The following is a 15,049-nucleotide window of genomic DNA, read 5'->3' as shown; positions in this document are numbered from 1 at the left end:
CCCATTTTTATGCATGTGTGTATTTCCTGGCTGAACTTTTAATACCACCAAGTTCGACTTGGTTTTAACAAATAATTTTAACAAGACTAGGAAAAGAGCAACGCACTGACTCCTGTCATTTCAAATAATTTCTTGAGAAAGGATTTACAACACATAGGTATTTACTTGCCTCTCAGTCAAGTAGACGAGTATGTCTTAGGCATTTTAAACCACCACCAAAACAAAACCTCAGATTTTCTGACGTTTCTTGGTAGAAATGTTCCCATTTGAGTATATTTTTAAATACAATCTTTACTGAATGGTCTATGCTTCACACTACTCCATTTTTCACTGCTCCCTTTACATACTGCATCATTCATTTCCAGTTATCTCTGCAAAGATTTTGCACATCCTTTTCTTTGGTCTGTTCCTTAACAGGGGTAATGCAAGCTATTTAGAGAAAAAGATGGATATGGACGAATTACTTATTTCCTGTAGATAAAAAATACGGGAAAAGTTCGGTCTGTTGGCATAGCAAAATTCAAATCTCATCGTTCACAAAGTCATTAAACTGCCTTATGCTGGTTAAACCAGAAGTGTAGTTAATGTATTTCGATGTACAGATTTAGGATAGAAAACACTTATTTAATGCTTTACTGCAGTTCCACTCAATGAAATCAGTTGGACTTCCTGGGGGCTGTTTCCAGATAACCGAGACCAAAAAATCCCTGCATTCGGTCATCGCTCCACCGCGCTGGTGGGACGGCACGAGCGCCTGTGCGCTACCTGAGCACAGCTTTCTGAATGAAGGAGCATGGGGAAACGCCACATATCTGCAGGTTTAGTGAGAAAATCTGCTGTAAGGCTGCCAAAAGATCGCTTTGGGGAAAAAGCCAGGGTTTGCTGCCTGCTGGGACAGGTCCTGCACCCCGCATTGCTTTGCATGGACCTGAGGCGCTGCTGCTGTTTGCAGTGTGATGGGCGTAGATGTGTGGTTCCCATCAGGATTGCTACCAGAAAACATCTTGTGCTGTTCTGTTACAAGAGGTTCACGTCTAGAGATTACAGCAAATCTGCAGAACGACACTGATTTCTCAAAATTAGCAGCTGTAAGCATCATCACACGGAAGAAATGAAAAAGCAGATTTTCTGGCCCAGGGAAATCAGAGGGCACAGGGCGTTAAAATGACATTTCAGCCCATATGGGACTGCAGCGAAACCTGTTCAATTTTTCCTTCAAAACTGATTTCCTTAAATCTGTACAAAACCTCGGGGAAACGCATCATTCTTGTTGTTTTTCCCCCAAAAGCGCCAACGTGAAGCGCCTCCCTAACCACCTCGTTCCGCTGCTAGGAGCGCAGCAAAACCTCTGCGGGCTCCGCGCGTTATTTCCTAACACAAACGAGTCTTGGTGGAAAACTACCAGCCAGGTGTAACGTGCCGCAGAACTTAAGCCAGGTTTCAATTCCCAGCTAATGCCCAGGGGGGGAAGCACCATCAAAGCCATCCCCGCTGCCCAAAAGCGTAATGAAAACGAGCAGGTAGCCGGGTTACGAAAGGAGGGGGGTGAAAAAACCCCAGAGCTCGTTTGCTTTTATTAGGCACCTGTAAAAAGCAGCCGGTGCCACGCGCAGCTGATGGATGAGGCTGAAACCCTGCAGATTTCTGCAACGTCTCCATCGCTCCTGCTTCTGAAAGCGCTTTCTTTCCCCTCCCGGCACGTACCACAAATGTTGCGCAGCAGGAACGGCTCATGCTAAAGAAATTGTTCCCTTTCCATTCAACAACTACAGAAATGTCCTGCAGAAGCCTCTTGGGAGAAAAGGATGTCAGTGAGGACCTGGAATTGTTTTCAGAGCAGAGCTAAGTTTCCTAAAGTTGTGGCGTTTCCTGCCGGGAAAAGAGATATATTTAAGGTTTTCTTGGACGAGATATTTCAGCACTGACAGCTCAGCTGGGAGGGCAAACACCGCAGCTCCTGGCTTTGTGGTGGCACTCCCAAAGTAGCACCGGCACAGGGCCCTGGAGATGTCACGTCGTCCTCCCAGGGGAAAGAAATATCTAGCATTAAAAAAATAATAAAAAAATGGGGGAAAAATATGGGATGAAACTGGTTAAATGAACTGAAAAGCATCACCGGTGCTGAGTGCTGCAGCTGCATCGTCCCTGCTGTGCCCCGGGGCACACGGCCACACCGCATTGCAACGCCGAGGGGGCTGAAGCCACCCCAAATTCTTGTGGGAGAAATTCTGTGTGAGGAAATATCTGTGCCCTTTGGGTGAATGAGAGGTGCAGGAAACGGGCATGGGCAGCTGGACACCACTGCCTATGAGCTCGCAGGACAGGAGCCGATTGTAGGGTGGCTACGGGATCACTCACAGGATGTGTAGGGCTGCTCCGTCGGTGCTGCATGACAGCTCTCACCCTGCTGCGCTTGCGCTGTCCTCGGCCCCAACAACACCTCCCAAACAAGAGGGTGTTTTTGGCTTCAATCCAGCCCGGGTTCCTTCCTGAGCAGCAATGCCCTTGCAAACTGCTGCTCTTCCATCTTCATTTTCCTTCCCCTAATTAGAAGCCGTTGTCGGCTGGTGGAGAAATAATGAACGCCGCAGGATGGTCAGCAACAATTAGAAATCAGCCGGCGCAACCTATAAGAATTAGTTCCACTTCTTTTCCTGAGATAACGCGGAGCTGGAGTCCGGCAGGCTGTATTTCACTAAGCCACAAGCAGCTTTACTAGGCTCCGAGTCAATTCACGCAGCTTCCCAGCGATGCGGTCGGGGCAATTCCTCTGATGAGGATGCTACAGGCACAGAAAGTCACCAGCGCTTTGAAACCGCCCCGGCTGCCCTTGTTGCCATTAGCACCTATGATGTACATTTTATAATCTTACTTTTTAGTGGTGGTAAGAGAGCCTGGAGCCTGCAGGCAATGCTTTAAGGCAATCACTTCCTGAACGAGCCAGGAGCGTGACACGTGCTTGCTGCTCCGGACCGGTGCAGAGCACGGTGTCCCTGCCCATTTATTGGCACCTTTACCAATCCTGCTGCTCGCACTCTAGCCCTTGATTCCTTTAAATAGCAGATGCAGCTAATGATCTCGAAAGTGTCAGCTCAGAGCAGTTCCTTCCCTGCTTTTGGAGCACTTTTTGGATGGTCCGGGGTGAAGCCAAGAGCTGCTGATGGCTGAGCAGGGACAGTTTGCTCCTTCATCCTCTTACCCGAATAAATGCCCCACGCACGCTTCAGCAGCAGCAGAGACAAGAGTGCCTGCCTCCTTTTCTCCTGCCCCATGAAAATATGAAGCTCTAATTTAAAAAGCAAGCTAATATATTCTTCCAGGGCACGACCGGCTTCCATGGTGCAGCCAGAGGAACTCGAGCCACGAACAAAGAGAGGAAACGTGCCGAGGGGCGGCCGCGGGGCCGAGCCGGCACACGCGAGCGCTGCAGCCCCCGAGCGCATCCCGCTGCCGGCTTGCGAGGGTTTTCCTGCCCGCCCGCATCCGCACTGGAAAATTCGAAGGACGTGCGAGCAGATCTGCGCAAAGAGCGGAAAACCCAGCTCACCGGAGCGCTTCCGCAATTTTCTGCCGTTCCTCACCCGCCGGCGTGTTTGGTTGGAGCCCCGTGTCGCTCACATTTGTTTCCTTCTGCCTTCGTTGACCCAAAGGAGAGCTGTCAAGTAAATCCGAAGGAGGGCACGACAAGTCTTACCTCCTCTTCTACATCACCACTGTGCATAGCGAATGTCCCACGAGAAGCATCTCTGCCTGGGGATCGCTGCGCTGCCCAGCCTGGCTCCTTCCACCCACACCTGAACAGCCCCAGCTCCACGTGGCAGCCCATTTTTGTGCAGATTGGCACCACCTGCTTGCACCTCGATGCCAGCTCAGAATGTCCACGGGTGCTCAAGCCATACCAGACCGTGTTTCCCTGCAAAGAAAGCTCCCCTGGCCCACCCAAATGCACCCGAACTGCGGCCGGCCACAACCCGGCAGTCGCTGCTAAATATATGCCCTCTGAGATCGGCTTGAGATGTGTGGCATCCTGGGGAAAAACGTAATAAATAACCCGGAGCCAGCATGGAGAAACGCGAGGTGCTGCCGAGGTGCTCTTAGGTTTCCAGCCGAGCTAAGCTTCAAATTTCCAGGGGACAAAAATAAAGGGGTAGGGAGGGAGCCAGGGTTACGAGCGAGCGCTCCCGAGCGCGGCAGGAGGAGGGATGTCACGGATGCTGCGGATGCAGGAGAGACTTTGCTCTATCCCTGTGCCTCCCCAGGTAAAGCTGCCTTTATTTCAGCCCAAACGCTGGCCAGGCTGGAAGCCACCACGAGGGATTTAGAGAAACTCTGGGGCTGCAGGGCGTGGGATTGTTTCCCCTACAAACCAGGCTCCATTCAGCCCCGGGCAGGCTGCAGCCCTCCAGCTCCGGCTCTTGGGCAGCCAAGCCCGGGGTTTATTTTTTCTCTCTTCCTTTTTGAAGTGGTGTTGCCTATTTTGGTACACAAGGGCTAATTTCAAGAGTGTTTTTGTTCACCAAAGACCACATGGAACAGCGTCAGACATTTGTGTTGTGGTTTCTCAGGGTTTCGGGCCAATTTCTCAGCCAGTGCCTCAGAAGGAAAAAGCCACCCATTCCTGTAATTAGAGCAGAGGAATTGGGCTCTGCAGTCAGACCTTCCTCTAAGCAGCGTGCGACAGCTGTTAAGACACTCGCTTTCCCTCTGCCCGGTGCACCCTTAGCAAAATCTTGCTTAAAAAAGAAGAAAAAAAGTGCTGCAAAAGTGCCTTTGGAGCAACACAACAAGCTGCTGGTGTGAGTGTTTCCTCCGAGAGCAGCCTCACACCTACCGCTGGGTATGGTTTTTCCCAGACCACACGCTGCCCTGGCAATGCCCTTCACTGCTGCACGGTCCCCAGCGGGTCCCTGACACCCAGAGGACCTTTAAAACAGCCTCGCGTCCCTTTTACCAGTGCACAGCCCAAACAGCAGGTTTGCAAAGCAGAATATTGTCCCTCTGTCACTGTTGAAAGAAAATAGCGCTGCAGGGTGCGCTTCGAGCTCCTTTGGAGATGAGTTTCTGGTTTTAGTCTAAGAATGGCACCTCTTGGCTGCAAAGCTTGTCACGGTGCATCCCCAGGCAGCGTCTGATCATGTACAACTCGTTTTCTGGTCTGCGGGTATCTGAAGCAGCAGCTTGACCCTGAAAGATTCACTGTACAAACGCCGATGTCCTTAATCCACTGAGGCTGGGCAGAGGCTGTCGGGCTCCTGCAATCCTCATGAAGCAGCCGGCAGCTTCGGGTGGGTGCTTTCCTCCTGCCTGCTGCCACTTGGGTCGGGAAGCATCCCCCGAACAGCAGCCAAAAACCCCTCCAGTGCATCTCAAGCAGAATTGAAAGGAGCATTTTTCAACACGATGACCCTCGGACTCCTTCCTTTGTGCATTTTTTCCCTTTTGGATTTTGTGGCTGTGAGTTTAGCTTCGTGCAGTGCCGGGTAAGCCGCGTCCTTGCCTCTGAACCCTGGGCTGACATAAGCCATGGGGGGAGAAATGGTGCTAAGCGCAAGCTCTGTGTGTTAGGAGAAAAACCAAAATGTAAGCACAGTGCTGCCTGGAGCAGAGAAAGGAGGAAGAAGCCCGGACTGCTAAAAAGCACGTCATGCAAACTTTAAAAAGCAAACAAAAAAGACTTTTAAAAACGCCGTTTCCTGTTCAAGAAGAGGACTGGACAGCGCAACAATAACCCGCTTGTTCGTGCCGCCGCCGCTCTTTTCGAGCGGTGTGTGCGGGGCCCCATCCAGGCTCGGCTGGGGAAGGGGACACGTCTGTGCCGAGCAGCAGCCGGCTCCGGAGACAGCTCTGCGTGCAGGAATTGGACTGAGCATTATTCACTCCTTCGCCTCGCAGCAGGAGCGGGGCCCCGGGATGCTCGGCGCGACCCGCCCCTGCGTGCCGCGGGCTGGGCGTGCACGCATCCACAGCTGCCGGGTGGAAATACAGCTCGCTGCGGCTCCCCCGTCCCGTCTCTCGTTTCTGGAGGGGAGCCCGGCTCGTCCCGCCGAGGAGCAGCAGCCCGGAGCTGCTGTTGAGGTTTTTGCACGGGGTTTTCCCCAGCCCATCCGTCCGGGATTGAATGTGCAGCACAAGGGTGCGCGAGGCCGGAGCGGGGAAGCGGCGCTGGGGTGGAGGAACTCTGCAGCGGGCTCTGCCCTGAGCCAGGGTGAACGTAACGCCCCGATCTCCAGGCCAAGAAACGCGGTTTCTCTCCTACATTTATAGGCAAACCGCAGAAAAACAGCGTTTACCCCTGGGGAATCCCGGCCTGTTAATAACAACGCTGCTGTGCTGATCCGAGCCTCGCTCATTAGCCCAGAACTCACCGATTTTTGCTAGGGGCTCCCGGGGGAAATTCCTCCCCTGCTTGCTCACCAAGCCGGATAAACCCTGGTGTGACACCGAAGCTCTCCTTTCTGCTGCCCCCAAACTCCAAGAGATGCCCAAGGGCATCTGCTCTGCAGTCTGACTCTGTCAACCCTCAGTGGCACCGAGGAGGTCGTGGGGGTGCTGCTGCCCTGTGCTGGGTGCTGTACGGTCCCCGGTTTGAGAAGCACCTGCCTGCTGAGACCGCTGACTGCAGGAGCTGCTATGACACATTACCCTGCAGATGGAGAACCCCTTCCTTCCACTAAATCATTTCTGGAGACCAAGCTGGAAGAGAGAAGTCAGCAACGTGCCTCTGTGAAGCAATACGCAACCTGTAGGGTAAGAAAAGAGGGACCCCGAGGCAGCCGAGTGGAAGGGGTGAATGAATCGCCCTCTAGAATTGCCCCAGGACTGGTGCCCTAAAGGATCCGCCCTCCAAAGGATCCAATAATCCCCCAAAATTCATTAAAAACCCGTAAAGCTGACTCTGTGCCAGGCGACGGCGTGCCTTTACGAGTGACAAAACACAGGAGGACAACGTACACCTTATGTGACGTACATCACACCTGGAACAGACGTTTTTCATCTGAAAGGGACAGGACTGGTGGCTTCGCCATAGCGCGCCTCCGCTCACCACCCCAAATACCAAGCTTCGCCGTGCTCCCCAACTAGCCCCAGCAGCAACATCACCAAACACTTTTTCCCTAATTTTCCCTAACTTTTCCCCATTATTGCCCCAAATCAACCCAGCTCAGCCTTCTGCCCCCTCTGCAAATGGAGAGCTCGTGTGTGCCCCAGATCCGCCCTGCTCATCCTCCGAAACAGTCCCAATTCCTCAGGCACTGAAACATTCCCCAGTTCCTCAGGCATTGAAACATTCCCCAATTCCTCAGGCACTGAAACATCCCCAGTTCCTCAGGCATTTCCTCGCAGTCGGGTTACAGCACAGATCGTAGTGCTCAGCAGCCAGGGCGGACTACAGCTACAAGAAAACATCGAGCACCCAGCCTCTGGGAGAATTGCGTAACGAATGGGAACAGCAAATTTGAGGGGAGAAAAAAAAAAAAAGGGACAAAAAAAAAAAGGCTCAGCTTCGAGGCTGCCAAAAATGAGCCATTGATTACAGCGCATTTGATCCATTTGCATTCAGAGAGCTTTGCTTTGGAGCCGAGATGGAAACAGAGTCTTAATATAGCTGGAGAGAAAATATCCTTCTTGCACTCTCCTAACTGCACTTTGATAGGAAGCAGCCACAGAGCAGATGGTGCCTATATATAATCACTAGACCTATTATCCCAGCCTCTTTTAGTAATTTGAAGGATGTGATAACCACAAGGAGAACGGCAAATATTCCCCCTCCTTCCCTCCCTTCCCCCTGCTAAGAAAAATATCCAAAAAAAAGAGCAGGAAGCTGTAATTATGGGAACGATTAAAAGAATTTCCAAATGAAGTAAATAACTATTTTGCACGCTGCTCCTTCAAACCAGAAGTCAGAAGTTAATTAAATAGCAGCGTGTTACTGAGTCGGGATAACGCGGCGAGTCCCAGCACAGCGCTGCAGTCGGGAGGAACTGGATTCACTCCAGATTAACACAAACCAGAGCCTTCCCCTCCCTGCTTCCAGCACGCGTGTGCACGCTCCGCTGCTCTCCTGCAGTCCTCTGTAGCTGCTATTTGCTGGCAGTGGGGAGGAGGGCTGATCCTTCTCTTTTTTTTTATCGGATCCAAGAGTTTCGGGGTTTCAAGCGGTCAGCGAAGGGGACGTGATTCTCCCCAGGGCTCCCTGCCACATGTGGATGCTCAGGAAAGCATCACAAAACTGATTTACATGATGTTACGAGGGGAGGCTGGGGAAAAGGGGTGTCTGGAGGCTGTTGTGGAGGGGCAAAAAAAGTTTTTTTGGGGGGGAATGTGCATGCCTCGGCCAGCACAGACCCTTCCTGCCTGGGCACCCCAAAAATAGCCCCTGGCTACAGGGGCTGGAAACTAGGGGTGGGGTGGAAAGAGCAAGGCCTGCTTGTGGTCAGCCAGCTGGAGGGATTATTCATTGGATGCTTTAAGGGCCCAAGGCAGTAGTCAAGGTGCTGGGGAGCACCCCTGGGTATGGGGCCGGCAGCCGTGGGTCCTGGTGCTGATGCTGACTTAAGATTGGGACCGAGGGAGCTCGCAGGGCACCGGGAAAAGCAAATCTTCCCTTGGGGGAGAGACAAGCTCGATGCAGTGAGTAACCACAGCTTCCTGTCGTCTGTCCCAGCGTCCAGCAGGCACCAGAGCGGCTGGTAAAACACACCCCTGTCTGGGAGGGTCCATCCATCAAGAAAACCTCTGGGCCGAACGACACGCGGAACAGCCGAGGGGGCTGCAAGAATTACCGGGGACGTCTGACTTCACTCCACAGCTCAGCGGGCATCAATCAGCCGTGCTGGCATTTTCTGTGCTGCTCCGGGGTCAAAAGCGTGATTCACTGGCGACAGGACCACAGGATAACGCACGAAACCACTGCTGGATCCCACCCAGCAGGAGCCGTTTTGCCCCCAGCCCCCCCAGAGCCCACCCCTGAGGCTGCAGCGGTGCCAGGGCTGGGTGGCCCTGCTTGGACACCGCGTCTGGGCAGCGAGGGAGCAGGGCTGGTGGTGGGATGAGCACTGAGAAGTGGCCCATCGGCTAAAACCAACCTGGTCAGCAGACCAGCACACGGAGAAAGGGCACAGCGTGCTCCGTTGGGATTTTGGACGCCCTCCCTGATAACCAGAGGGTGAGGAACAGCAAACAGCACGGCCTCAGCAGCATGGAGGGATACTGGCTAGAAAGCAGAGCTCTGCAGCAACCATAAAAGAGCAGCAGCAGATGCTTCCCGGCCTTGCTGACACCCCAAAAGGCCATGGCTCTTGTTCTCCAGAGCTCCATCACTCTTGTTCTACAGAATTAGTGGGATATCAAAGCAAAGAGACCTTGGCAAAGTGTTCTCCAACAGTACGTGCAACACTAGAGGGCATGAGCAACAGCAAGACCACAGCTGAAAGGCTCGAGTGCAACAAAGGCCAACGAGCTTTACTCAGTCCACCACTAAAAGAGAGAAAAGAAGCAACCATCAGAGCCAGACAAAGGTTTTACAGCCTCTGCGCGTGCTGGGACACCCTGTCGCTGGTGGGGTAAGCGATGAAGATGACGGTGTGCTTAGGGCACCACCCCATTAATGTCAGAAAGGTGCTGGCTCGGCGTTGGGCCGCTGCCACGTGCCCCGTCCCAGCCTTGTCCTTCCTTTCCACGGTGTCCCCACGCAGCAGGGTTGGAGCAGGGCGCTCCATCTCGGCGCACGGCATGGCCCCGTGGGAAACCAGAGGACAGGGAAGTCACTGAAGACAATTCCTGAATACAAAGTGATCCCCCGATGGCAAGAACAGTCCATTTGGTTGCTTCACTGCTGTAACCTCATGGTTTTGGTAACTTCCCATGGGAAGAAACATGCCACACGGTCTAAGTTGGACATACACTGATGATACACAATCCCCTTCATCTGGGGTGGCAAATCTACGCATGGCAGAGCGCTGTACTTGCCAGCTGCCCAACAACCCAGCAGGAATCTGGGTGTTTTACGGGTTAAAACACGCAGCTCCCATCCTGTTAGCAGGCTCAGTGAGGATACTGGGTGCAATGAGGGGTTTTTCCCCAGAGGCAGGCAACGATCTATTGCACAACCCCGTAGGAGAGCCAGGATACTCACACTCAGTCCGTGACAAGTCCATGACTTTTTTGGTGCTGCTTCTTCCACCTTAACTGCTTGATAACCTGGGGAAGAGCCGCACCGTCTTGTTCATCTGCTCTCTCACCAGGGAGTCCAGAATTGGGGCAAATCTAGGCAAAATCCAGCAAGCAACGTCACGCGCAGGCATGCCAACACACAGCTCGGTAGCTGCAGATCCACCTGTACAGCAGCAGCTGGGATTGACCCTCCTCTGAGGAAGAGAAACACGACAGAAAGCCCTTGCCAGGACAGCAGCGTCCAGGGGCTGGCACTGGGCTTGCTCAGAGCAAGCAGCCGCCGTGGGATCTCCACGGAGTTTAAGTGCCCTGGCCCTACACCACGGGTGAGAACCCAGTAAAATTTCACCTTAAATCACCAGAAGAAGTAATGCTGTTATCCCAGGTCATATGTTGGGAGCAGAGGAGTGGAAAGCATGGGGTTAAGCAGCGCTGTGCTTCCCCTCGACAAAGGAGACCAGGCGTGCAGCCAGATCACCCCCAGGTGGAACCAATTACATTGGGGGGAGAAGGGGTCGGAGCCGCTGGGCTGCAGCTTCCATCGCATGCCCCTTTGTCACAGATCTTTGAGCAAAGAGCCAAAGGCTCGTACCGCTCTTATTAAACCGTGTTTTTAAGAAAGTGCTGCAAGTGAAGACGTTCTGCAAGCTGGGCGTTTGGTAACTGCCGCCTGCGCTGGCCGCAGTGCCAGGACTCTCTGCTTCACCCGTCCCATTGAACCCGGGGCAGTTTTGCCTTTCTGCCCGCTTTCTGCCTGCTCACACCTTTGCTAACAACAGTCGATGCCATCAGAGAAAGCTAGAAACGAGCTGCAAGCCTGAGCAGCCAGAAGAGAAAGCCGGAGCTGCTTGCACCATGCAAACCGGGGTCTACGTTGAGCCAGAGACGCAGAGGACAGCACAGGGCGAATTCTCACGTGAACGTCAGCTACCCACATTTAAACCCTTCACCGTGATATTGTTACGTCTAATTGTGCCACCACGCCAGGCGCAAGCACCTCGGCCAAGATCAGCACGCGGCTCCCCTGGGAAGGGCTTTGCCCCATCTCGGTGTCGGAAGCTTTGCAGCGATGGGCTGCGCCTGGAACCTGCTGCTGGGTGAAGCCCTTGCCCAGATCAACACCTCCAAGTGAGAGGAGAGCTCAAAAATAATAGTAAGAAAACCTAAACAAACAGTGATGGCTTGAGGGCTTTGCTTTGGAATAAAGGATTTGTGGACATATTGAGTGACTCAAGGGGCTGGGACAAAGGCTGACCAGCCGTGTTTGTTTTTTAGCATCTATTTGTGGATTTACTGTGCTCGCGTCCAAGCAAATATTGCGTTAAGGAAGCTCCTGACCTAACACATGAAGCGTGGTCTCTGGCTGTTGTCTGAGCACGCTGCCACCAAATACATCAGCAGGAGCTCCAACCCAAGGAAGGTGTCAGTGTCAGCAATTTTGGGTGCTGTGAGGCTCAGCCTCTGGTACAAAACACTTGGTTGGGTAACACTACCTGGAGGAGGCTGCTGCTGCTAACCCTCTGTGCAAAATGCAGTCTGCTTTGCCCATTTGATGTGTATTTTTGTCTATTTTTGCCTGTGTGCTGGAATAAAAATCCGAGCTGAAGCCAACCTGATGCATTATTGGGGTTCTGGGGAACCATGGGGTGGTTTGTGCAAGCTACAGCTGAATGTCTAGATCGGGCTGAGGATGTGTCCACAAACCTGCTCGGCCTTAGAAATCGGTGTTTAGAGAAGGTTCCCTTAGTGTGGGCTTTATAAATCCCCCAGCTGCATCAGAGGGCTGTGCTGGTGCCATGGAAAGTGGCACCTCTGGGACCTGGACCAGGCAGGGGATGCTGTGCCAGGGGCTCATGGCTGGGACCACTGTGGCAAAGGGACATGGCCATCCGTAAAAGGACCGGGGTAACAGGTAGGGCTGAACATCTGCCAGCCCCACAGCTGCTCTTATCCCAGCCCCACAGCGCACACCTCATTTCTGGAAGAATTTAGGAAACATCTCAGCCATGCAGCGTCTTGAGTACTGCTTTGTCTGGTGCCAGGGCTTGGGGACCCACTGGGCTGGAGTAGGGTCACTGCTTTTGCTCAGAGAGAATCTGTGCACAGAAAGGCTGACAGAAACACTGAGGGATTTTTGAGAGGCGTCCTTTAAGACCCAGCGCTTCTTGCGGAGCTTCAGCCACCATCAATGATTAACCTGCTGCACCCGGTGCGAGGCTCATTTAGTCACAGGCCCTTTTCCTGCAGGCCCCATTTGGCGTCATTCAGGCCTTTCCCCTCTTAGGTAAACACCCCAAACCTCACTGACATCTCAGGTCTCGTCCCGTTGCAGAGGTGGTGTCAGCACGGCTCAATCCCAGCTCCTCAGCAGGGCTGGGAAGTCACCTTCACCCATCATCATCCTCATCCATGGATTACGCTCGGTCCTCCCTGCTTTTTGCTCACGACGGGAGGACCCAAATCCCTTCTGAATCCACCTATTCTAATCCTTTCCTGGGGACAAGAAGCCTCTGAACTGCCAGGCATGCAAAAACCACGAGGTAGGACCCCCCAGAAAAATCACCAGGAGGTAATTTTTCAAATCAAACCTCGCACCACTGCGCCTGCCAGCCCGATGCCATCCGACTCTGCTCCAAAGCGACCCGTGCTGCCAGAGACGCCCTGACCTACGCGGCGCTGGGAGAGATACACACTGGGAATGGGATGGGAATATCATCTGGAGCCTGTGGAGAAGCTGAGACCTTTCTGCTAAATCTCTGGGTGACAAGGATGGAGACCAGAGAGGCAGGGACCGGGCCGCTATGGCAATAAACCCAGAGCCGCATCTCATATCATCGTCGATTTGAAACGCCACCTAAAAAAAGCACCGATTACAGGAATGGAAGAAAACCAGAAGCCTTAAGTGAGCATTTTAGAGCTTCCAGCTATTCAATTGTGGGTTTCCACATGCTGATAGAAAAGCCAGCGCCCTCGCCACAAGAGGCCTCTCCTCCCCGAAGCGCTCTCTGCATCCCTGACGGCATCACTAGGGACAACGTCGTCCCAAGGACAGGTGGAAAGGGCGGGTTGAGAAGGCTGCACTAAAATGGGGATAAAAAACATGTTTTGGAGGAACGAGCTGGCCTGGCTTCCCCATGCTCAGCGTGACCCAGTGACGTGTTATGGAAACCAAGAGAGGTCACCGGGTGCTGGCCGCACCTCCTTATGAGGAAGGATGCAATGGCCTCTGCTCGAGTCCTCCACAGAGAGCACGGGTGGGCAGAGGGGCTCCCGAGCCTCACTAGGAGGATGTACTGCTCCTCCTCTCCCAAGGACAACTTGCAGGCACCAACGGCTGCTTTAAAGAGTCCTGGCCGCACCACATCTCCATGAACGACCACCAGTAAAGCTCCAACAGCAGCACCCTGCAGCACCGCCAAGTGTCCAAACCTGGGGATGGGCTTGGCACCGTCCACTGCTCCCACCAAAGCCTGGCAGGGCCAGAGGAAGGGGAAAAGCTTCCCAACTCTCCACCTCCTGGAAAACGTGGAGGAGTGTGCGTCTAAACCCCCCGATCGCCATCAGCTTTGCACCTCTATGCACTGCAGATAAGGGGAGATGTTTTCAGATACGCCCTGAAGATCCCGGATCCCAGCCCCGCTTCCCAAAATGATGCCTGAGCTTCGGGGCCCCAGTCCCATTCCCTCCAGGGAGGCTCTCATGTCCGCAGATCACTTCTGGAAACGAAGCAGCATCAGCTCCCCGCTCGCTTTGGGAACTTTTGGAAAGTGAGCTGCAAACCTAGCTGGAGCTACATGAAACAAAAGGGGCCACCTTCCATAACACGCGTTTTTACTCTTACAGCTTCTTGGCTGTTTTTCCCTCCTCTCCGGCTGCCAATTCTTTTAAAATCCCACAGGGTTAGAGAAAAAAAAAGTAAAAAGGAAAAAAAGGCAGGCAGGAAATAAAAAAAAGCAGGTAGGGAAAAAAAAATAAAGGGGAGTTTTCTATGGCCTAGATGAAACTAGCCCGTTTGCTAAACACGGCAAAGAAATGTTTTCTAGTGGTATGGGGGGGGACCAGCTCCCCAGCAGCTCCCACCAGCGCTGCTGTCGGTACTTACTCGTGCTTGTGCTAGTGCCGATGGTGTTGATGGTGGTGGGGACGGAGGAGGAGGAGTAGAGGGGCAGATGGCCGTTCTCGCACGCCAGGTTTTTGTCCTGCCAGCTGGAAGCGCTGACGCTTATGCCCGAGTCTCGAGAGTTTTGCCATCCGTTGAGTTTATCGTCGGAGTTCTGTCTTTGGTGATAGTAGTGTGTCTGCCCGTAGTCCACCGAGTCCGACCGGCCCCGGCTCTGGCCGCCGAAGCTCCCCGACGTGCGGTCCTCCAGGTGGTTGAGCCACATGGCGAGAGCGCTCCTGTCCTCCAGCGAGGTGGCGGGGTGTATCAAGGCGTAGGACAGCAGCTGCCGGCTCTCCTCGATGTGTTGGTTGTGTTCGATCGAGTGGGCCAGGATTTTAGGCAAGAGTTTCATGTATTCGACTTTTGCTTCGATGTTTCCGGGCTTCAGTAAAGGCAGGTGGGTTAACAATAGGGAAATCACTTTATCCTTGGATTCCTGTTGCCATTGGTTAATGATTCCTGTTGAAGGAATTAATAAAAAAAAAAAAAAGAGAGAGAGAGAATTGAGAAATGAACAAACAGACCTAATAAATAAATAAATAGACTCAAGCAGGGTAAATACACGACAAAGGGATCCCTGCACGCTTGATGCCACTGCACGAACGTCTCCTAGGCTCCGTCAAACATGCCTCTTCCAGGCAGGAGGTCACCGCTCTCTGACAACCAAGCTCAAGGCGAGGTGTGCCGAATTCGGCACCAAAGAGCTACCGGGCACTT

The 15,049-nt window shown here is 53.2% G+C and overlaps 1 protein-coding gene across 3 annotated transcripts in view; it reads right to left on the bottom strand.

Moving 5' to 3' along the window:
• Positions 1-15,049, bottom strand: part of SAMD4A (sterile alpha motif domain containing 4A) — an 83,387-nt gene that overhangs the window by 20,263 nt on the left and 48,075 nt on the right. For all 3 annotated transcript variants that reach the window (XM_040559728.1, XM_040559729.1, XM_040559730.1), the window contains exon 3: positions 14,273-14,791. In XM_040559728.1, the coding sequence (XP_040415662.1) occupies positions 14,273-14,791 (519 nt within the window). The remainder of the gene's footprint in view (positions 1-14,272; positions 14,792-15,049) is intronic.

The sequence above is a fragment of the Cygnus olor genome, chromosome 5 (genome assembly GCF_009769625.2).
Source record: "Cygnus olor isolate bCygOlo1 chromosome 5, bCygOlo1.pri.v2, whole genome shotgun sequence".
Taxonomy (NCBI): domain Eukaryota; kingdom Metazoa; phylum Chordata; class Aves; order Anseriformes; family Anatidae; genus Cygnus; species Cygnus olor.
The sequence above is the reverse complement of the archived record's forward strand: the minus strand, read 5'-3'. Positions and strand labels throughout refer to the sequence as shown.